At 39.5% G+C, this 24705-nt stretch overlaps 1 protein-coding gene across 6 annotated transcripts in view; it reads right to left on the bottom strand.

Annotated features, from left to right (window-relative positions):
• tns1b (tensin 1b) overlaps positions 1-22258 on the bottom strand; it is a 231354-nt gene extending 209096 nt beyond the window's left edge. For all 6 annotated transcript variants that reach the window (XM_081369325.1, XM_081369335.1, XM_081369336.1 and 3 more), the window contains exon 1: positions 21514-22258. In XM_081369325.1, the coding sequence (XP_081225451.1) occupies positions 21514-21618 (105 nt within the window). In that variant the 5' untranslated portion in view covers positions 21619-22258. The remainder of the gene's footprint in view (positions 1-21513) is intronic.
• Between the last annotated feature and the right edge of the window lie 2447 nt (positions 22259-24705).

Below are 24705 nucleotides of genomic sequence, written 5' to 3'. Positions count from 1 at the left end.
TGACAGCGCGGCTGTCACCACAGCGCGTGTTGCTCATTCAGCGCGCGGCGAGATCTTTCCGCCGCGGCGTTTTCACCCCGCTCAGGAAGTTTCAAAGGATGCTGGGTCTCATGGCCTCAGCATCGTCAGTTCTCCGGCTGGGCTTGCTCCGCATGTGCCCGCTGCAGTTCTGGTTGAAAGCGCGGGTACCGCGCAGAGCGTGGGCGACCGGTCGATTACGCCTCAAGGTCGATCAGAGCTGTGTTTCAGCCCTGGCGCCTTGGATGGCGGACGACTGGTACCGATCAGGTGTAAGCCTGGGGACTTCCTCGAGAGTGAGGATGGTGTCGACAGACGCATCCACCTCGGGATGGGGAGCGCTGCTCGAGGGCAGACCGTTCTTCGGCCTGTGGTCGGAACGAGAAAAGCTCCAACACATAAACTGCCTAGAAATGCTGGCAGTGCACAACGCGATGACGCGTTTTTGTCCCCACATCAAGGACGAACACGTCATAGTCCGTTCGGACAACATGGCTGTGGTGTCCTACATAAATCGCCAGGGCGGTCTGAAATCCATATCCCTGTACAGGCTGGCGAAACGCCTCCTATTATGGGCTCAGCACAACTTGCGCTCGCTGAGAGCAGTGCATGTACCTGGGCTTCAGAATGTGGGCCCAGACAGACTGCCCAGGAACAATGTTCCCCCGGGCGAATGGTCTCTACACCCACAAACAGTCCGGCTGTTGTGGGAGAGATTCGGCAGAGCGGAGGTGGACCTTTTCGCGTCCCACGAAAACGCGCACTGCCCCGCGTTCTTTTCAAAGACCGACAGCGCGCTGTCCCGAAGGTGGCCGCGCTGCCCGTTATACGCTTTTCCCCCCGTCTCCCTCCTGCCACAGGTGTTGGAACGGGTCAGGAAAACAAAATGCCCAGTGCTGCTTGTAGCTCCGTTCTGGGAGAACCAGACATGGTTCCCAGTTCTGATGCAGTTGGCAGATATCGCTCCATGGCCACTGCCGTTGAGGAGAGATCTCCTCTCGCAGGCCGGGGGCTCGATTTGGCACCCACACCCGGAACTGTGGTCCTTCATGTGTGGGCGCTCAACGGATACCCGTTGGTCTCGCAGAGGGAGTCGTGAATACCATCACTCAGGCTAGAGCGCCGTCGACTCGGCGGCTTTATGCTTCGAAGTGGTCGGTTTTCTCCGGCTGGTGTACAGCTCGGAGCCTTTCACCCCTCGAATGTGAGGTAACGGAGGTTCTCTCCTTCCTACAAGAGCTGTTGGATAAGGGCAGATCGCCTTCCACGCTCAAAGTGTATGTGGCGGCTATTTCAGCGTTCTCTGGTTCAACGCTGGGTCAGTCGCTGGGAAGGAATGATTTAGTCATCCGCTTCCTCAGGGGAGCTAGGAGACTGAATCCACCCAGACCTCTTTCAGTCCCTATGTGGGACCTTTCTACGGTCCTGGCGGCCACGAAAGGTGCCCCTTTCGAGCCTATCCAGTCTATTAGCCTCAAACATTTGTCTTTCAAAACGGTGTTTTTGATGGCTCTCGCTTCAGTGAAGCGCATAGGCGACCTGCACACGCTCTCTGTGAGCCCGGCGTGCTTGGAGTTTGGTCCTAATGACTCTAAAGTCAGACTCAAACCTAAGCACGGCTATGTGCCGAAATCCCTCAACACGCCTTTTCGGGCTCAGGTCATTTCCCTGGCTGCCCTGCCGGCATCGAGTGAGGAAGGGGACTCGAGTTTTCTTTGCCCTGTTAGGGCTTTAAGAGCTTATATGTCCCGCTCTGCTGTCTTCAGACAGACAGAGCAGCTCTTTGTCTCGTTCAGCGAACGTTCCAAAGGAATGGCTGTTTCGAAACAAAGTCTATCCAGATGGATAGTGGACGCCATAGCGCTGGCTTATACTGCCAAGGGCATTCCATGCCCGTTGGGAGTCAGAGCGCACTCTACGAGAAGCGTTGCTTCTTCGTGGGCTTGGTCCAGCGGGGTTTTCCCTACAGGATATATGTACGGCGGCGGGCTGGGCCTCTCCGTCTACATTTATCAGGTTTTATAACCTAGAGGTTCCCGCCTTACAGGCTAAGCTTTTGTCGGTGTAATCTGTTCAGCCGTCTAGTCAGACCGCTGAAACCCATGCGCTACCGACTATCTTGGGCAGAACTGTGTAAGACCCACATTTCCCACATTAGTTCAGGTTCCCTACCCTGTCTATGTGATGTTATACTTGCGTCTGTGGACATGTCTATTCTACGACGCTACAGTATAGGGAATTAAGGCTCCCACCCTTATTCCCTGACTCTGTGTGAGTCAATCTGGTGATTATGCACTGTATGCCTGAAATAGCTTCCGGTGATCAGTGTTTTAATCCCAGCACGCACGGCGTTTTGCAAGGGGTTCCCGTAGCGTTTTGATAAAACGCAGTACGAGAGGACTCTCGTAAGAGAACGTACTCGGTTACTAACGTAACCTCGGTTCTCTCTAGAAGAGGGAACGAGTACTGCGTTCTCTGCCGTGCGTACGGTTCACTCTGGTTCGCTTCGGCGATCAAAATCAAGTGAATCAGCCTTCTCGAGCTCCTTTTATAGAGGTAAGCCACGCCCGTTTCGGCGGGAAGTGGCGAGGAGGGCGCGAAGCGCCCTCATTGGCCTGATGTCATCTCAGGCCTCGCTCGATAGGCTTAAGCAGTTGCCGCAGAGCAGCCAATGAGCGAGCAAGCCGTCTCGCCATAGCTGACTGCTGCTGCCGCAACGCGTTTTACATATATGAAAATTAAAGGATAATTTTTTGCTTCAGTGTTTCGTGAAAAGAGACTTTTCCCGTAGCGTTTTGATAAAACGCAGTACTCGTTCCCTCTTCTAGAGAGAAACGAGGTTACGTTAGTAACCGAGTACGTTATCGGTATCTGCCAAAATGTTCATATCAGTGCATTCAGGTCTGCTTAATGAGATGTAAAACAGCTGTTTAAGCTCCAAAATAGGTGTAAGCCTCAAAAACAAATATCACATAGACAAATAAGAGTACAAAAAAAATATACGTTTTTTTCTTCTTTTTTTTTTTAACAACCCAACAGAGCCAACAAGAAAAAATACTCTGAAAGTGTTTTTCAGAATAAAAATAATATAAAATAAAATCCAACAGTGCCAGCAAGAAAATAAATATGGAAGTCTGTTTCAGATAAATAAAACAAAACAAAATTAAATGAAATGTAATTTCTTACATTTAATTGGGTTTCATCTATTTTATTTGTTGCTCTGGCAGAAACAGGCTTTCATAGCTAATGGACCAGAGTTGAGTGAAAGGTCATTTCCAATCAGATTGTTGTCTTGACAGCACACACAGTGTGCATTATCTGTATTACGCTTATGTTTATTGAGATCTACATTAATTGCTGAATGAGAAGGCACTGCCACACCACCTTTTGGCTGCTGACTTGAGTTTGTCATCTCAGCAGCGAGGTGGGTGAGTAGAAGACTTGTATAGTCTGATAAGCCCTTTTTATCATAGAAGTGTTAGATCAAAGGCACACAGGTTTAAAACACACCTGAATAGGTGCTATAAAACAGCACAAATAATCTTTGTCTGTCTTGCATCAACAGCCACGCACATGTCTGCATCAAAACAAATGCTTTCTTCACAGATCATATCTTCATCATCTCCAGATGGTCTGTGTACAAAAATTCAAGTATGAACTCATATGAACGTTGAGCACAGTACTACACTGACGTGACTGTAATTATAAATTATAAAAATGCATTAACTGAATTTCTTGACTTTCGTTGTGAACTTTTCGTTCACATTGGCATTTTAACATTGAACCTAAAGATACCGGAACCTAAAGGCATAGGGATGTGTTCACAACCTGATTGGTTGGCTTTTATTACATACTGTATATTTTGGTATGGAACTTACCGAACATCCAAAACAACGCTGTGTGTGGGTAGCCGAAATAAAATCAAATGTGTAAAGGAGTCAAAACAGCAGCAGGAATCCCTCCATCACACACACAAACAAAGATCTGCTGTGAGGAGACACGGTTCTGATGCCTGTAAAACAGGTTTGCTTCAGCATTCATATTTCAGTCGAACTGCACCAGAGTTCGTTTGGAAGCAGATCAAGACCCATCTTTTCAGGGGTCTCGATCCGCTTGTTTGGTGCACACCAGGGTTCGGATGGCAGCGTTCCCACGTATTCAAATAAACCGCACTAACAGAGCAATCACACTAGGGTTAATTTTAATCCAACCAAACATGCCAAGTGTGAACACATCCTTAATATACACCCTCTTAGAAACATGACAGTCATGGCATGAGACCCTGAAAAAGAAAGCAGCAAGTTATACAAAAATACATTCCAAACCCAAAAGTCCAAGCTTCTGTACAATTACAAAAAGAGTACAAATGGAAGGTTGATTTATCTGTACTCAAGTAGACAAAATGACCAGAATGCCCATCTCTAGTAGGGCCACACAAGTTCTTCTGTGAAGAGTAAAGCCTGCGGCAAGTACAGCACAAACACATATAGCTTGATCTTATTCCGTGCCTCATCAGGCTACTTTGAATTCCTCAAGGCACATAATTACACAGACAACAATGACCTTAGAGATTCACAACTGACCAATGAACAATGCTTTGCTTTGTTCACTAAACAATTGCCGCTATGTGAATGGGAGATATCCTCACACATTTCCCCACAGCTATCAGAGAAAATAGACGCTCCAGCTCATGTTGCAATCAGAGCAACATGTTCGCTCTATAAAGAGACATCAGGATGACAACATGACACGTGTGTTAATTACAGAGGTGTGGCACACTTGTGCTTTCCTTTTGCATTGCATGTACTGCAACCTGATTCAGTTTGGGTAATCCCAAAGTTTAGTGCAAGTTTCTAAACATACAGTGCATCCAATGTAGTCCTATTCATTAACAAATTACTTTTCATGAGACTATTCATTTAATGAATCATTCAAAAGGACAACACTTTGACAGGTCTGAATCAGTCTGATGAATCCTTCACTGAATTGACTCACTGAATCAGACAGAGCAGCAACTGAATCAACATCTGACTCACTTAATGAACTGCAGTGTGTAAAGCCGTGAGCACACTGTAAGATTCATATTTACAACTGTTGCTTGTCAGACTGTATGAATATGATCCCAGCTGCAAGCCATGTCACACTAGGATCTCAGTTGTCATTAATGTCAAAATGTACAGCAGTCAAAACGCATTTAAAAAACAGACACAAGCAAGAAGACTCATCTGGGGTTTTACATCATCAGTCCAGCATTAACATGCGGGATAGATATGGTGGCAAGCAAAAAAAAACAACTTCTCTAACATTAAAGCTACACTGTGTAATTTTTTAAGTTGATTCTTAGCAAAAAACACTTTGTTCTTTCAAAATGATATGTGCTCATTCATGTGTAGTTACTTCCACCAATTAATCAAGTATTCTCGTAAGCGTAGAATCTGCCATTCAGAATACATACGGAAGCCATGTTGCACCTCCATCTTAAAAATACATTAGCCAAAGAGGGACATACCTGGAAATTCAAGCTTCGCCTTTCATGCTATTACACTCAGTGGCACCATGATGAATGCGAGGGGGAGATTACTCGCGACTGCCGGCAGATTTGAAAGATTGCTGAAGATGAAATATCACGCCTATTCTCGAGGACATGTAACAGAGTCGCCAAGGAAGTGAAAAAGAGAATTAAAACGACAACGCAACAGACCAAAGTCAATATTGGAGTGCCTTTACCAAGATGGAAAGAGCTCATGAGGAGCAAGGATTTTAAAAGGGACGCCGAAGTTGTCTGCTTTCTTCTCGACAGGTAATTCAGCCTATTTGTGTAAATTCGAAGTTTTATAGTTGCTTGGTCATCACTTGAAGTTGAAGGAACACTCATGGACGAAGTCGAACTGGAAGCCATGTTAATCTTGGAATAATACAGCCCAGTAGGAGTTAAAAGACCATCGGAATGGGAGGAGCTAGAGAGTAATATTCGGTTGGTAGTCATATACAATTTCACCGCTAGATGGGAGAAAATCTCACACAGTGTAGCTTTAAAGGGATAGTTCACCCAAAAATGTATTTATTTAACCTGAACTTGTTCAAAACTTGTATGAGTTTCTTTCTCCTGTTGAACACAAATGAAGATATTTTAAAGAATGTTGGTAACCAGACAGTTCACGGTAGCCATTAACTTCCATAGTATTTTTTTCCTACTATGGAAGTTAATGGCTACAGTTGACTGTCTGGGCGTTTTCTGTCCCTCCATTGACAGCTACGCAACTACCACTTTCAAGCCTCAGAAAGGTAGTTAATATATCATAAAAGTAATCCATGTGACTCCAGTGGTTTAACCTCAATTTTATGAAGCAACACGAGTACTTTGTTTGCGAAAAAAAAAAAAAAAAAAAAAAAAAAACTTAATTGACCACTTTATTTACAAACCACTGGAGTCACATGGATTACTTTCATGATGTCTTTATTACCTTTCTGGGGCTTAAAAGGAGCAGTTGTGTAGACTGTCAATGGAGGGATAGAAAGCTTGCAGATTTCATGAAAAATATCTTCATTTGTGTAAAAAATTATAAAAAATGTACAAATAAAAAAAAATTCTTTGGTACACAGTAACTAAAAAATGTCCCTTGGTTTGCACTTCCGATATGCATTTTTAACGCAGTTATGTAAAATGTAAAAATTAAGAACTTTTGAAAAAGATTATATCACGCTTTCTTGGTATTTCTCCACTAGGACTCAGAATTCCACTGTACATAGTTTACTATTTTACGGAATGTGGAAGTCTGCAAGCCTATCCTTTAAAAACAGTCCGTGCAAGTCAACTAAAATTATCTGCCTTGGCTTGTTACAACATTTCACACAACGTGAAATGGAAAGAAAAAAAGTGGGACTTTCTTCCTGTACGTATTCAAAGTAAATGCAGCATGTCAGACCAAGGGATATAGTATGATCCCTGAGAAAAACAACCCTCTCCCAGAGTTAAAAAAAAAACACACGAGACCAACCTGGATGGCCATACCCCTCTAATTACCTCATGACTCAACAGTCGTCTCCTCTACAAGAACAAGAAGGCTCTAGAACTGGGTGATCCCTAACATCAGCAATGTGGCATATCAGTCTAAATGTGATGAGCTTTATGAGAGCATTGCACCCTGTCCATCACCCCACAGGCTTTTGAGAATCCACAAAAGCAGACGAGCAGGACGTCCTAGGAGTTCCTGGTTGCCAAGTGCGATTGACTCAGCTCTTTGCCAAGTATTAGAAAGCCTACAAGAAAATCCCTCCACTAGGAAAGTGTCAACAAACATCAAGAATAAAAGCCACATTCATCAACAGACAAAAAGACAGAGCTGGACGGAAGCGACTGCGTAGAATCTACATTCTGTCCATTCCATGCAACAGGCTTGAGCCAAAAGAGGTGTTTAAGTCAGACAAGCCTTGTTATACCCCCACAAAGAGAGCATGCAAGCGTAACTCTGGGAAAAAATACAGTTGCCCTTAACCCTTAATCGATCATGTGGACTGTCATTTCATCCTCAAAGCGATGCCCGAGCTGCATTAAAGTAGCTTTAAGTGACTGTATTAAAGTCTTTTGTACTCCATTATCTTCTGTTGACAGAGTCTTTGTGAAGGGGTTTCTGCATCAGTGGGTCTGTAATGTCCTGAAAGCCAGACTCTGAAAGAAATATCTGACCATCCCAGAGTTCTGCTGCACGTAGTGCCTCACTCACTCCGCATCGCCTTGCAAACCCCAACCTGAACTGCGACATGAAGTTTTTAGGGCTTTCAATTTATTTATCTTCAATGATATAGAAGAGTAGATTTATCTTCAATGATATAGAAATAAAGCAAATATATTGACAATGTTCAAACAATACTATAAAGTCAATAAAGACTTTAGGTGTTTTCATGGCTAATAATTAAACAGATAAATAAAAATAAAAATAAAAATAGTATGTGATCAAAAAATATTTGTAAAATATTATTATTTATTGAGTCCTCGAACCTCAGTTTGAAATCCCTCAGTTTAATGCTTTTGAATGATCTTAATTTGGGAGGCTTTTCTCACCAAATGTCGGGTAATTGACCAGAATAACGTAATATTTGATTAAAAGTTTTAATCAATTGACAACCAACCATAGATTTTTTTCTCGAGTCAATGAAATCGGTAATGTGCAAATCCCTTTCTCAGCTTTCAGCAGATTGTCAAGATTTTGACGTCAAGCAACCTATAATTTCCTTTTGCTCAAGCCAAGCGTGAACATTGGGAAATTGGAAAAACGATATCCTCAAATCGGTCTCATTCACACAGGCCTTCAGTGAAGGAATGAAGTAATCTGAAGCGTACAGTCCTTTGTGTTGGCATTCCCTTCACTTACACTCCACTGGCAGCTTAAACATCACTAACTCATGTAACTCTAGCACATATTTGTCATCCTGTAATCTAAAAGTCGGCTAAACCTTAGAGGATCTTATTTAATCAAACACTATCAGATGCCTATTATTATCTGCTTTTGAACTTGCAACTAGTAGAATGAAACATGTTAAATGTTAACAAATTGAGGATGAGAATTTCCCTTTAAGAAATGCATTGGTTTGGCTGGAATCTATTCAACCTTCAGCAGTCATCCTGAAAGTAAACTTTTTTTTTTCTATCATATGAAAGTATAAAAAGTTGTCTTTTCTCACCATAGTAACCACAGATATTTCTTTGGGATTCTCACAACTATATAAGGCTGGGAGTTGTAAGGGATTTTTTCCAATTCCACTTAAAGATCCTTGTCCTAATAAGATAATAACAAAAATTCTTTACTACTAGTCTGCATAATGGATTATAATCAACCCCGTTCACCAATGTTTCCACATTTCTGTCAAAGATGGAGTTTGGGTTCCTTGCCACTGTCACCTGACTTGCTTAGTTGGGGAACTGAGCTGAATGATAACATCACGGTGTTCTGCAGAACTGCTTTATAGCCGAAATGAACTCATTCAAGTCGAATCAAGTCACCTTTATTTCTATAGCAGCTTTACAGTGTTAAACAGAATTCAAATCTGCTGTAAAACAGCTCTAAAAGGACAGAAAAACACCATTATTCAGCTGAAATCAGTTCAGTGTTGATTCAATAACTGTGAAAAGTTCATCAAAATATGGAATTCAATATGGAGTTCAATTCAGCTTAATCGGCTATAAAGCAGCTGCAGAAAACAGTCATGTCATCATCAAGCTCAGTTCAGTTCAGTTCTTACTTGTCAATAGTGTCAGTGCAGTTGAGTCAATAATAGTTACTGAACATTAAGTGTCCCCAACTAAGCAAGCCATTCCATAATTTATGAAATTCACACAGTTATTGAACTGAAACAACACTGAACATCCTTGAAATCAAGGATTAAAAGTTGCTCACTCGATCTTGGATCCTTTACACTGACGGACCATCACACAGGGTACACACATATTTATATAGGCTACTACATACTTCAGAAGACAAAACAGTTGTTAGATCTTTAAAGACTTGTTTAAATGATATAAATGCAAATTCACTAAATGACGACATATGCAAAGATTATTTAGAAAAGTAATGAAGACAGAGAATGAGCGATTCTCAATTTATAATGTTTTCAAAATAAAAGTCCAACTTATGACACCTGGGGCCCTATTTTAACAATCTGAAACGCAAGTAACTTTGTGGGCGGGTCTTGGCGCTGTTGCTATTTTCCCGGCGGGATAAATGACTCTTGCGCCAGACGCAAATCTAAAATGGGTTGGTCTGAAGTAGCTTCATTATTCATAGGTGTGGTTTGGGCGTAACGTGAAATAAACCAATCAGAGCGTCATCTCACATTCCCTTTAAGAGCAGGCGCGCTTGTTCTAAAGCGGATTCCTATTATAACGGGGGATTCGCCAGGCGCGCGCCAGGAGCGGTTCACAGCCCTTCTGTGTAGATGAGAGAATCAAAGTGCTTTCGCTTAGGAATGATACATGCGTCGTGTACAAAGTCAATTGCGCTGGGTGCAAGATAGGGCCCTTAGAGGGCAAACCAAAAAACTATATATATATGCCTTGGAAACATAGCAGGTGTCCACTAAAGGCAACCTAAGGGTATTTGATGAACTTTGAGCTTCTGTGAAGCTGCTTTAAGACAAATAGTATTGTATAAAGCGCTATATAAATAAAGGTGAAATGACTAAAAAAGGAAACTCACTGGGTTTCATGTTTACACTGCCTGGATCACAGAAATGTTTTCTAATGAAAAGAGAGAGACAGTTTGACCTTTCAAACGTAATCTTAACTTTAAATAAATATTAATGCGGTAGGACAGATAACCTCAGGTAAGCAAGTATGCCCAAACACAAAAAGTGTCAGTCCACGTACGTATGTGTTCAGAGAGGTCTGCCAGGGGTCAGGTATAGTTCCTGAAGCATTGATACGTTCATTAAAGTATGGAGGGAGTGGCGCAGAGGTCAGTGGTACTCTACACAGAGAACACACTGTTTTCTGCTGGCCAGCAGGACACTGGAATGTGGGGAGGGATTGTGGGTAACTTTCACTGCACCGCATACCTTATCAGATAATTACAGAGCGGAGGCGGGAGGGGAAACCCTGCTGGCGGTCTGTCACAACGCAAACCAGGCGGTACTGTGTCGAACAGATCTGTGCTGTTGTCCCAACACTAATGCATAGGAAGTGACACTTCATTCAATGGAGTGATTCAGAGAATATAGGCTTGCTTCAAAATAGCATACTAACATATGACTATTTCTATTTGTACAGCAAAGAAATGGCAAGAAAAAATTACTTGAAATAAAAATATATATAAAAAAATGAATTACTATTATATACTATTAAAATATAATTACTAAAACTATACATTTTAAAATTAAAACTTAAAATATATTAAATAAAAAACAATTCAAAATAGTAATAAAACTGTAATATCTTAATGACACTAAAATAATGTCACAAGCTGCAAGCAAAAACAAACCTGAACAGGAATCATACTAAAAGCTTAATCAGTCTGAGGAATGATTCACTGAATCAGTTGGAAGTTGTGGTTACTGAATCAACATCTGACACACTGAACAGAAAGCTACTGTATCGTCACTTTCCATGATGTCTGTCGTGAAATGAAGGAGTCTTGTGTTCAAAAATGACCGGATTTTTTTTATTTTTTTATTTTATGACATGATTGTCCTATATTTTAGTTTGTTAACGTTTTTAACTTTTTTATTTTATATTTTAAGGGGATTTTTATGGTACTGAAATATGTTTATGCAGTAGTTTTAATCCATTTATTCACTTTTTGAGCATTGACCTGAAAGTGAAATTACCATCTTAAACGGTCATAAATCTGTAATGTTTGGAGCACAGACTTATTTTGGTCTCTTTTTAAAGAAGACACTTGGCAGAGTATTTATGAAGTAAAAAAAGTGCACTTGAAAACATTTTACATTCATTGTTGTACATTCATCCATTCTTATGAAGTAAAAAAATCTAAAATAAATAAAGCAAAATGATTTGAATGACCAAAAATGACCAAATAGCACCAGAATATTCTAAGGGCAAAAAATACAATTTAATGCAGGGGTTTTCACAGCACCTATATATATATATATATATTTTTTTTTTTTAATCTAGATTAATCTAGATTAATTTTGAAATTAATCTAGATTAATCTAGATTAAAATGGCTCATTTGAATTCTGCCGAAGGCATTCAGAATATGTGTGCTACCCAAATAATGACTATAAAAGTAGGCTAAGTCTTTGAGAACGGGTTTCTCAAGCCAGGTGGCGCATTAGACTAGGGGCTCATCTCAGGAACTGTTTCCAAAATGCATCACAAACTGCTTGAGAAAGCTGTTCTACTCATAGACTGTAAAAGGTTACTTCTGTACTGTTACCGTCCGTAGGCAACATAGGCCTATGTTATTATCAACTACTATAGGCTATCAATTAGGGATGGGCGATATGGCCTAAAATCTATATTGCGATAACGATATACAGTATATTATAATAAAACCATTACAGAACAGGTTACACAGACCCTGCTAAACAACTGCTATTTTTTTAAAGGGATGATGTTTTTTTTAGAACATATATTGTGCAAAACTGTAAGTATACAACATAATTTTGCAGATAAATAAAATTTAAGTACACTAGCTGCAGAGATCTTAAGTAGGTCTAATGTTTATTATAGCTTTGAGCTTATGAAACCCCAAATTTTAAGTTATAATATTGTCTAACTGATGTCTTTTCAGTTAAAAAGAAACACAACAACGATTCTTAAAATCGGGCGTAGACAGAGATTATGTGTTAACGTTACACCACTAAAATATATTGGATTGAGAATAATACGCGCGCGCTGGTATTCAGTGATATCAGTTTCAGTTTCGTTTTGAATTTGAGGTGGTAGAACGGATTAGTCGTGTGTTAACTTACCGAACCGTTACCCCACACACTTTGCTGCTGTTTGTCGGACGGCTTAAATCCGAACCAAGTCCAAATAATGGACGTTGCAGCTTTCAGTTTCAGCCGTGTTTACTTAAGATGACGACGATAATGCGTTGCAGCCGGGTTTACCTCGCGGCCGCGGGTAGATTGCGTCATCATAGCTTGTGTAGTAGAGCCATCTCCCAACCCAACTTGGGGAATAGATTAACGGCGATATATTTTTTATCGCGCGATAACGTTAACGCCGATAACGGCCCACCACTAATATATATATATATTATTATTATTTTTTTTTATTTTTTTTATGGAGCCTTAGGAGTAACGGACTGAATCATCCGTTTGAAACCCCCTGATTTAATGTTTTTGAATTATCAAAACCAAACCCCACTTTTTCACTTATTATTTTTAAAGAAAAGTGGGAAGTATAAAGTGTAAGATACACAGCACATTCATTCACTAAGAAGTTACTAATGCATACTGAGCATAACCTATGGCTAGCAAAACACCTAATCACTTTTCGTATTCTTCACCTTGAGACAGTTCATGTAGCCATTTTGCAATAAATAAAAGCATAGTAAAGTTTGGAGAGGAACACAATAGCACCATGCCTAATTTATCTAATTCTATCTAGAACATAAACTAACTGAATGAAACCCACTAGGCTGCAATTGTTCAAATGATGGAACAAATTTCACAGTTTGTTGGCTTGTGTCCTATCTGCTCTCTGCACTCTGGAACAGGCCAAAAAAACACTGTTACAATGGAAAGTTTGTGATCCGACAAGCAAATAATATTTTACATGGACTTCAAACGGATACAGGACCAGTATCAAATTTGGCTTTCAGAAATGCAAGGCATGTTACAATATGTGCTTCTCATTAGTAACTGACACTAAATACATTGAAATAAAAATAACTTGGTTGATTATGAGTTTAAAAGACAATTATGTTTTCTCATAAATCTGATGTTAATTATTTTAAATAACTTCTATTTCTGAAGTTTGGTGCATTAGCTTGAGGGTTATATTTACTTTGTAAACCCTGTCATGTATTGGACGAGTGACTCTTTGTTAAAATGATTGTCCATTTCAATACTCTACAAGCAATAAAAATCCTTCTTCCCCTCATGCTAAGCCTGGCATTGTGCTACACTTCTATTTCCTCTCAACGTTAACAAGCGTGACATGCTAGTCCACAAAGAAGACTCAAACCCAGGTGTTACACAACATTCGTTCTTCAGAACAACGCTTCACAAACGCTGAGGGGGAGGGCTGAGAACGGGAGGACTTTCTTTCTATCTCTTACTTCCTTTAGAAAACCTACCACCAATGAATCTGCAAGAACAAGCCAATCCAACACAAAGAGCAATACAAAAGCTTCAACCATAATAAAACATTTTTAAAAAATCAATTGGTTTAAATGCTACAAGTGAATGTAGGCATCACAACATTATGATGCACAGATTGAAGTTGATAATGGATTTTCAAATTTAGATTTGCTAAAGCTCACATTTAACAACATTATTAAATTCATGTTTTAAAGATCAACTTTAAATGAGAGTTAGATGAGGTAATCTAAGGGTACGTTTACACGACAACAGTATACTAAAAACGGCAAAGATTTGCCTCCCCCCTCCCGCCTTTGCATTTTTTGTGTACAGCCGTCAACTCGCACAGATCCACAAACACGACTAAAAACGCTGTATTCTGCTGCCAGGACTTCTATAGACTGAACACGTAACATGAATGCGCATGACGTCACCGTTTTCAAAAATTCGTGTTTTTGTCGTTTACACAGAGAAAATAAGAGTAGAGTTTTCAAAAACTTGAACTTTGAACTTTTAAATTAATAATACAATGTTTTGTTGGGCATAAAGCATTAAATTTAGTCCTTGATTTTAATATGTATTAAATAATATTATATATATTTAAGACTTAATAAAATCAAATTGTGTGTGTGTGTGTGTGTGTGTGTGTGTGTGTGTGTGTGTGTGTGTGTGTGTGTGTGTGTGTGTGTGTGTGTGTGTGTGTGTGTGTTCAATGTAAAAAAATAAATCTTTAAAAAGTACATTATATTTGAAAAAATGTTTACCTTACAAAATATGCAAACGTAGGGAAATGTGCATCAATTAATCAAAAATCAAAAATTGAAAATTGTTGTTGTTGAAAGACTGAACACAACAATTGAATTTTCAAAAATGTAAATCAAAAAATGGGCAAATAAAATCTCAGGTATGTCGTTTGTGCTTATTCTCAGAGCAATTTTCAATGTAATGTAGGCTATAATAATGTAATGTTTCAATTGCATGTGATATGGAAAATCTAGGATCAAGCTAATAATTTTAACTGAACAAATCTCTTATCTATCTCACGAACACCCCAACCTCTTTAATTGGTTTTTGATTAGACAGCCTGTGCACTGTAGGAGCGGGACTGCGACCTAAAAAACTCCATCGGATGCTAAGATCCATCGCAAAGCCATTTAATCAGTCAGTACACTGAGAGATCCAAGACTGCAAACTTTCCCCAACGACAACAAATCTATTACAATCCCTATTGATTTGCCTCAGCTGCCAAAAAACGTACAGTGCGCACCCAGAGAGATCACTCTGACAGGTAGAGTTTGACCTGTTCAATCTATGTGTAGCTAAAGGCTAAGGGTCTAAAAATAAAAGAAGGCATTCATGGAGAAACAAACATGACATTGACCACAAAGTTAGAGATGAGCGCCATTAAAAAAAAAAACAAAGAGGGGCGAGGCACAACTGAAGATGACTTTTTAACCGGCACATGTTCCTACACCTGACTGGCCATGTTTTTCACTCAGGAACCTTTTGTGTCCTGCACAATCACTCTGCGATAGCACAAAAGCCCAGGCAGCCGTGTGTGGAATGGCTGAATGGCGTTACTGGGGAAAGAGAAGCTCGGCCCTTTAGATGTTCTCTGCGGCAGTCGGACAGGAATACTGCGAGCGAGCGCTGAGATAAGACCAAAACATTGAGCTGAATCCCTGACAGGAGGGAATGTGTTTCAGCTGGGCGCTGACAGATCATCCAGAATATCCCAGTGGGATGGGAATGGGCTATAAAAACAGCAAACACTTGCCAAGAGTCATCTGAACTCTGAAAACAAGTCCCCATTTCAAAAAGAGGCATAATTAAAAGGAATAAAAATGAAAAATGTATCTTTTTTTTTTTTTTTAACCAGCTAGGTCAGTTGTTCTCATTTACAATTCCGCCCTGGCCAAGACAAAGCAAAGCAGTGCGACAAAAACAACAACACAGAGTTACACATGGGAAATGAACAAACGAAGAATGTACAGTCAATAACACAATATAAAATCTATATACAGAGTGCAAATGTAATACAAAATGCAGTAAGGTTAGGAAGATAGGACAATAAATAGGCCATAGTGGCGAAATAAATTACAAAAATTCTCACACAAATCCATTGTATGGCTTCAGAAGACTTAGAATAAAATATAATAGGCCCTAAATATAATATAATAAATATAAAATATAATTGCCATAAAGCAATTCGTGTTTCGCACTCGTTCTCGTTCTCACGAGACTTCCAATTTCTATCTTGCCGGGACGCGATATTTTTTTTCCCAGGATGGTAGGGGAAGACTCATGAATATTCATGAGGGAAGTCATCCCTGATTGGTCTGATGACCTACCCCTAACCCCACCCCTAAACCTACCCACCACTGGGGGTCTGTTGACCTACCCTAACCCCGCCCCTAAACCTAGCCGTCACTGGGGTTAAGACCAATCAGGGATGACTTCCTTAATGAATATTCATGAGTCTTCCCCTACCATCCTGGGAAAAAAAATTTCGCTGCCGGGACGGTAGTCCCCAAGTTGCAAGGTTGGTTTTCCGCCTGGGAACGCTGGGGGGAGCGGGGAACGTCACCAATATCACCAGAACAGGTTGTTTAACCATCCAAATGATTTCTAGACAGTTTTATTAAGTTAAAAAAGTTACCAAGTTCTGCTTTAAATCCCGTCAGCGCGCTTCCCATAATGTTTATGCGTTAGGTCAGTAGGTGGAGAGTAGACGGTCTTTTGTGGCTGTTCGAACACATTCAAGTTTTCGACTACCTCTGGAAATGGTCGAAAGTAAACGAGCGCAAAAGGTTTTAGACCCCGCATCTTAATACCAGGTGTAAACAGGCCATAGACTTCTTTTTAATGGTAAATTTTCCATATTTCTTTGTCCTTTTTGGACAAAAGGTTGAGAGCTCACGTCTTCCTTGAAATTTGTAATTATGGTCTAAGTTGAAACAAGATGGATATGTTTCGGGTTTTGCTTTTTCACTTACTGCCAAAAAAAGGACATTTTATCATGCTACTGCAACAAAATAAAGAGCAAATGGCATACATTAGGTGTTTACATAATTAATGACTAACAGTAGTTGTGCATTTTATCTTGTGTTAATAATGATAGAAATCTCATTCTTTTAAAGCACCACTAGTGGCAATAGAATTGTAACCTTAAATTTTTTTGAGCTGCCTGACTGGGCTGGGTATAGCTATATAGAGTGTTGCAGGAACGAGTCCTACAATGTGGAAAGTTATAAGTTAGCCTTTTTTTATTTTTTTGCATTTCAAGTTTCATCATCCCAGATTATGTGTTTAATGAGGTTTTAGCTAAATGCCTTTAAAATTCAAAAAAGTTGTGTTAATTTGTGAAGATTACCTTACTGAACAAAACGTGTAAGAACCATTAACTTCTGTTGGTCACAGAGCTTATTTTCTGGATTAATCCAAAAGCTTATGGAAAAATCCGGGGGTTTTGTAGAGGGAACCAGAGTGAGGAAATGCAAAGTTGGCCTACAAAAATACATCACTGCAGTACAGTGTTGAAAAACTTGTTTGAAAACAGTCACTATTTTTGCAATTCTGTATAGTCATAGTGCCACTTTAACACAGAAAAGAACACACAACTGCAAGGCATAAACTCTTGCAGATAGGAAACACATTAAAACATCAAAGATGTTTAGATGCACAATGTGTGCTTGGAATTTCTTTCCTCCTAATACAAGTATATGTTATGATTTAAGTGTAAGCATCTTTCCATAACCCCAAATCAGCCCTAGGATTTATAAACTCACGACCACAATTTATAAAATCCCACATTTTTGTTCTGACAAGTTTGAAAGAGGAAGTTTGGGGTGTGCCTTGCTGAATCCCATTATGGGAGCGGTGCTTTATTATGCCGTCTAAAGTAGGTTCAGTGCTCATGCCGTGCTCTTACAAGTGGTCTGATAAACAAGTACATGAACCCATAGTTTTTCCCTATGGATCTACCTGGTGCAGGTAACTAGTCAGTCACTCCCTCCCATCCAAATCCCTGGAATTTCCACCTCCCTTCTCCTGACGGCCTTCCCCACCCCTCTCTAATCCCACCACAGATCTGTCTGTGTGATTTATTTCCACTGGAGGGATGAAAGGAAGCCTAAGAGGTTTGGGCACCGCTGGTTAGCTGTGATCTACAACAACCAGTCAATCAAATCTCATTTCTCAATTTCTTGCAGTGTGAATTGTCCTTCATATCAGCAGTAACGCGGCTTATTGAATATTAAAAACATTGTGATGTTATCTGAAGTCTTCCTTGGAAAATGTAATCATGGCATGACGTGCGTTCAAGTGATTTTGACTTAAACGAAACGGATGCGTTTGTCAATTTCGTGTTTTTTTGTTTTGCTTTTTCACTTATTGGCAAAACAAGCAAATTATGTGCATTAGGTGTGTAAATGATCATGTGTCTATTTTATCAGGCATGTACAGCCCCACAGCATGATGGGATAATGTTTAAGCCTGTCGCCCAAATAACCTGCATGATCGCTATTCTTTATCGACAGAACAAAAAAAAATGGCAACACAATCTCATATCAATTCATAACTATTTTACGTTTTGGCAAATTACTGGCTAAATCATGTGACTTAGTATGTTCTTAATCTGCTTATGCCCCAGTGACGGGGTTATGTGTAGAGGTGGACTTTCAGGCTTACCTTTTCCCCCCAAAAAAATCATACATTTTCATACAATTCAAATTCATACGAAATTGCTACCTCATAAAAGCATAAAATAAGTTTTCCCCTAAGATCAGGTTGAAAAAAGCATACAAAAAAAGTTGAGCAACCAACGATTATGACCATTATGACAAGTCAAGCTTGAAGAAAATCTTGTTTTTCACCCTAAAAATAAAACGGTTTTAATGTGCACTTAGATAAGATCATTCTGACATGGCGAAGGCAGAATGATCCAAATATGTTTATTTAAAAGTATGTGCAGTATTCATATATTTACTATTATTTATATTTCAAATCCACATCTCTGAGCTAATCTTCTCATTCAAAGCATATGCACATATTTATTAATTTGCACATCCTCTTGCAATCCAATGCATTAAGCATGCAAGGCCTATATTTTGTACTTATTGCACACTGCTCAGCATTTATATTATTAAAATCATATTAAAAATAATAACACACTGATTTCCCCCAGGGAATGAAGTTCTATCTTAACCAAATGTTAATGGGAAAAAAATGATTAAGGCATGCTCATCCTTACATGCATTTGAACCTACAGTAGCAGAGATCTCTAGTCTCACTAAAAAAGTAAATGAATCTTCTAAAAATTAATGCACATTCCTCTCATGAAATGAATGCCACAGGTTCATTGTCATCAAAGTAATGCAACATCAATGGAATAGTTCACCTAAAAATGAAAATTCTGTCATTACATATTCACCCTTGTGTCTGCGAGAAAATAGTTTATTCTGATTATTAGATATTATTTATTAAATATTACCCCCTTTTACAAAGTCTTGATTTTGTTTTTGGGGTCTGGTAGAATAGGTTTTCATGTTTGAATGTTCAAAAAAACACATTATTTTCAACATATTTTACATTATTGCAGCACCTATTTTCAGAGTCTGTCAGTAACGCTCTGTTTAGTTCCTGTCTCTATGAAGCCCCTCTTTCCGAAAAGCGTAATGTGCTCTGATTGGTCAGCTGGACCAGTGTGATGTGATTGGTCAACCACTTCGAGTATGTTTGAGAAATATCAAGCCCCTTACCTAGATTCAACCTGGCCTCGTGCATTTTTTTTGTATATGCCTTGGGCGGAATTATTTAAATGAGGAATATTGTGACGTGTTCGTTCGAAAACTCTACAATCAAGGCGTTTCAAGGAGTTCCTTACTAATATAGGGAATAACTCCCTTTGGAGTGGACTTTGTGCTTTGTTACTTTGCAGACATTTTTCATGCTCAAACAGCAACAGCACACTAAAGAAAGTTGAAATTGTAAACAAGCATAATAGGTCCTCTTTAAACCATTGTGTCTAATCATATCCTGTTGCCACTACTTCATAAAAAGCCTAAACTCAGCTTTATAAAGACATGCAAAATATCAGGGTGGCCCAGCTTTGTGGAACCCCATGTCACAGTGTTACCAAAAATGAAAGATGACTATCGGGATATAGGAGCAACATTCCTTCCAGAGTTCTGGTCCCTTTCTGTGAGCAAAGCAACAATGTGGGGCTTGTTGCTCCAACCCTTCTGCCCCAAGTAACACCCTGACTGACCTTCTAAATCTGACCCCACCACCCAGAGCAGACCACCCCATCAGAACAGTCCCATGTAAGACGTATTTGATTAGTGCACATACAGTAGTGAACTACTTTTCCCTGAAATATAGCAAGCAATTCAACAGAGCTGACTGTGTTTACCTGCACAAGAATATTTCATTATTAATCAGAATTCAGTCTGTTTTGATTATGCAAGTGTCATGTAAACACATGAACCAATAGCTTGTAAGCATTTCAGAACAATCTGAACAATGAAGATGATGTGCATGTAAATGTGGTCAGTATGTGAAATGACAACATAAAACCAAAAGGCCTATAAATAGATCCCATGTGGCAGGAACGCACAAATTTCCAATCTGGATTCCATCCGTAATTAAACTGTGCAATGATGCAACTCATTCATTGATCCAAATGTGAACAGAACACTATTGTCTAAGCTTAGTCTTGGATTTGCCCTGATTTCTCACTGTCTGGTCATGTAGGAGATGTGTTTACCCTGTGAGGTCTGAACAGGAGATCCTGGGTTTGTTTTTCATACATAACTGTATAGGTGGGGGTTTTGATACAAATCTAAAATCTGTCAACACATTAAGCACTTTAACATTCAAACATTTAGACAAACTTGACTGAATGCATGTTTCTCATGATCTTAAGAACCTTTTGATCTTTAAAGGCGTATGCATAAATGCTTTAAATTAGTTTTATAGCCTAAATTCTGCGTTTCCGAAATGTACAATGGTTGGACCAGATATCGAAAAGCAGTCAACAAGTAGCCAGAATACATGGTGGTTTCCAGCGATTCATTTATTTATTTATTAAGGGACAGTATTTGTTTGCTAGACTTGATTATGGAGCATTTTATTATGTAATATTATTTATAAATAAATGTAAAATCTTTTAAATTTATATAAATACGTAATTAAATACATTTTTAAACAATACTTATGAAAATCAAATCAGCATTAAATCTAAAAGTAGCTTTAAGTAGGCTAATGTACAAGACAGAATAACATAATATAAATGTATGTAAAACGTGCATTTTAAAAAATGTATAATCTAAGCATACCTTGAATCATCATTATTAAAATCATCCCGGCACAATTAGCATCTCATGAAGTTGGCTGAGACAATGTCCGGAGATTTCTGTATTTCTAAAATATTAGATAGTTTTGATTCGTTCGGCCACTACATAAGGTGTAGGCTATCCAAACTCTTGACTGTTGTGCATGTTCTATTAAAGGCAATAAATAAATAAATAAATAAATAAATAAATACACATTTAAAAATATACGACACCTGTATGACCAAGATTCATCTTCCTGAGAAAAAAAGTTAATAAAAAAAAACTATATTTTCTCAACCAATGTACATTTATAGCTTCACTGTCAAGTTCACAGCACAACGTCAAGAACTTTCGATGGACTAGAATGTTCCTGCATGAATCCATGTGCGCCTTACCTTAGATAACAGCCTCTTTTCCTCTTTCTTTTTCTCCACATGCTGATCCAAAGGCATCTGCAGAAAATCGTCTTCACAGCAGATGAAGCTCACGGTGCATCCCATCCAGACAGGTTCAGGTGAGCGTCTTTACGACCCATTCAACGCGAGCGTTCTCGTGACTATTCCTCCTGAAGGTCAGTACGGCAGGTACAAACACTCACGCGCATTTCAGCCAAAGAGATCCAACAGGCGTTATTCCTTTAGCATCGGCGCCTCCGCGTACGATGTTCCTTTTGACCATAAAACTCCAATTCAGAATGACGCAGTGAGGCAGTAGGAAGAGGAAGGATTGGAGTCTGAGGGGAAAAAAAGTTTGAAAACTGTGATGTGTAACTCCGCGCGCACACGCCTCCAAAGCTGCAGGAAACACAACTGGCGTTCAATGCAAACACAGGCTAATGCTCTTGTGATGTGTCGCACAGCGCAGACAACTGCGCAGGTACACTACATAGCCTATCTATCGTGACTAGTACGGTCTCTCAAACCTTCAAGTTCTAACGCTTTTCAAACTATTTATAACTTTCAGCCAATGCTTTGTCAAGGCCACCTGGCAGCTTGCTTTTATGGACTTTCCTTTTCTAGTTGTCAATAGAGTTGTAAGCGGCGAGATCACAGCAATATAATCAACACGTGTTTAATCCGTACATGCAGTTACTGATCCGTCACTGATCCCGTCATACTTTTCATTTGCCACCCCAACATTAAAGGTTCAGACTCAGAGGCTAGAATATCTTGGCTGGGAATTTTCAGCTTGCATTCCTACTCAGGGGCGATTCTAGGATTTTCATTTTAGGGGGGCTCAGCCCCCAATGAGGGTATGATTTTAAAAAGTTAGTTTATGGTCTAATGCTCATTATTAACTACTTTCATTCATTCATCCAGTAACATGTATATGTCAGGGTTATATAATCACTGAGGTCCCGAATGTGAGTTATTTAGGGGGGTTCGGGGGCATGCTCCCCCGAGAAAATTTTGATTTCTCTGATCTGCATATGTGCATTTTAAGATGTTTTGAAGGCCAAAAAAATTGGATAACAATAGCTTTAAAACCATGTGCGGGCAGCTGTTTATTTTTCTCTCCTCATCAGCATCAGCATGTTTTTCTCTTGCTGTCTTTTCTCCTCCTAAAGCTGAGCTTTGACTGATATAGGCTTTTCATTTGTGTCTGTCAGTGAAAAAAGTAAACATAGGGTCAACTGATAGGTTGATTTATGAATCATTTTTTCAGACAAAGCTACCAGGAAAGCTAGGTAACTAAGTTTATTAAATTCATTCACAATATGTACACATTCATTATTGATCTAGGCCTAATATATGGCCGTAGACAGGGCTTTATAATCAAAGAGGTCATAAATTTGAAGTTGTTATGGGGTTAAACATTTTTATTTCTCTGACATGTGCATTTCAAGACGTTTGAAGGCCAAAAAAGGATAAGAAATAGATTTAAAACCTGCTCTCTCCTCATCTCCATTACTCTGTCTTTTTCTCTCAGTCTCCTGATCTTGCCCTGTCTCTTACCCTCCTAAAGCTGAACTTTTTTAATTTACTGAAGGCTACAAATTGTATATTAATTCTCAACATGTACACATGCATTATTAATCTTGTGCCTATGAAAACGGCTTTGTTAATGTTTCTTGTCCCCTCACAATGACATAATTACACGTTATTAGACAAAAGTTTATTAGTTTTCTAATTATTTTTGTCATTCGTTTAACATTTATGACCTAAAAAACTGTCAAATATAAAATGTTTAGTTTAGCTAGGCCTACTTATTCTTAACTCGCACTTGACCGTTTACTGAAGCGTCAGTCGTGCTGCTAAAATTCGCGCTCGGATGAGAAACCGAAACGTCCTGTGTTGCTCCCAATGCTCTAGTAATTACATTATGTAAACTGCAATGCATTTATGACAAAGAACTGCACCGATGCAGATGTAATATCATAGCAATCTATCAATAAATGCAATCACGACACACCTTGTAGCCTACTCTCTGATGTTCGCTCTGCTCGGCGCCCCTGCAGATTGAAAAATGCGCTAAATCCGAGCAGTCTCAGATAAGGGGAGGAGCCGAAACTTGACGCAGCTTTCCGCCGTTTCAAATGAGTTTTTTTAAAAGGGGACTGAAGCGATCAAAAATGTATTAATCAAATATTTTTTAGGGGGGCTGGGCAGAAGTTTAGGGGGGCTGAAGCCCCCCTAAAAAGGGCCTAGTGACGCCCCTGTTCCTACTTAATGTGCCATTTGTGATTGGGTTATGTGTGTCATTCACACCATGTGATGTCAGCCAGAATATCTCAAACAAATGGTGCATGGACAGCTATTTATAAAAATACACTGCATAAAATGTCTTGTTTAAAATTATGTTAGAAATTAATTATTAAGCTAGTACATAAAAATGTCTCTACAGTAAGTGTACAATAATGATTTATATTAAGAGCTGTCAAATTAGATTTGGCCCAAAAATTCAGGCTTTCAGTCATTTGTTTTTGCATGTTTTTATGCAAAAACAAAAACAAAAAACAATGGCTCTTTTTTTTACTCTTTGCATGGAATATTTCTTATTTTACGCACAGGAAAAATGAAGCTCTAGCATAAGTTCTGCCGGGAAGACTCAATTGTTACGTCACTTATTACCTTCTCATCTCTCCAATCATATTCCTATACTTGTGGTATAAAAGATTATAAAAGATTGTGGTATAACTTAAACACGTCTGAGTTCGCAGATGCTGACGCTTCAATTCACCTCCATCCTCCCCACCACCACCAAGATGGGTCTTTCCCTCCATCGACCCCACCACCACCAGGATGGTCCCTTCCCTCCATCCACCCCACCACCACCAGGATGGTCCCTTCCTATACCTCGCAGGGGGTCGGCTGCGCCCCTGCCTTCGTCTTCAGGCAGGATATGCAGATTCGGACCCTCGGATTGCAAGCTAGCTACGCCAAAAAACTTGATTGCTTGTTGGGCTGTTAATAAATGTTTAATTGTTACAGTATTTATTCTCCCGGGTCTTTCTGGTAGAACTTCTGACAAAAAAAAAAAAGTAACCTAATTGACAGCACGTGTACGCACAAGGATTTGTTCTTAACCTTGTTCTAATGTTATACATTTGAAGTGTTCTAAATGAGCGAGCGCATGCCTGAGGTTAG

The sequence above is a fragment of the Scardinius erythrophthalmus genome (assembly GCF_964197995.2).
Source record: "Scardinius erythrophthalmus genome assembly, chromosome: 6".
Classification (NCBI taxonomy): domain Eukaryota; kingdom Metazoa; phylum Chordata; class Actinopteri; order Cypriniformes; family Leuciscidae; genus Scardinius; species Scardinius erythrophthalmus.
Note: the sequence above shows the minus strand (reverse complement) of the source record. Positions and strands in the feature narration are given on the sequence as shown.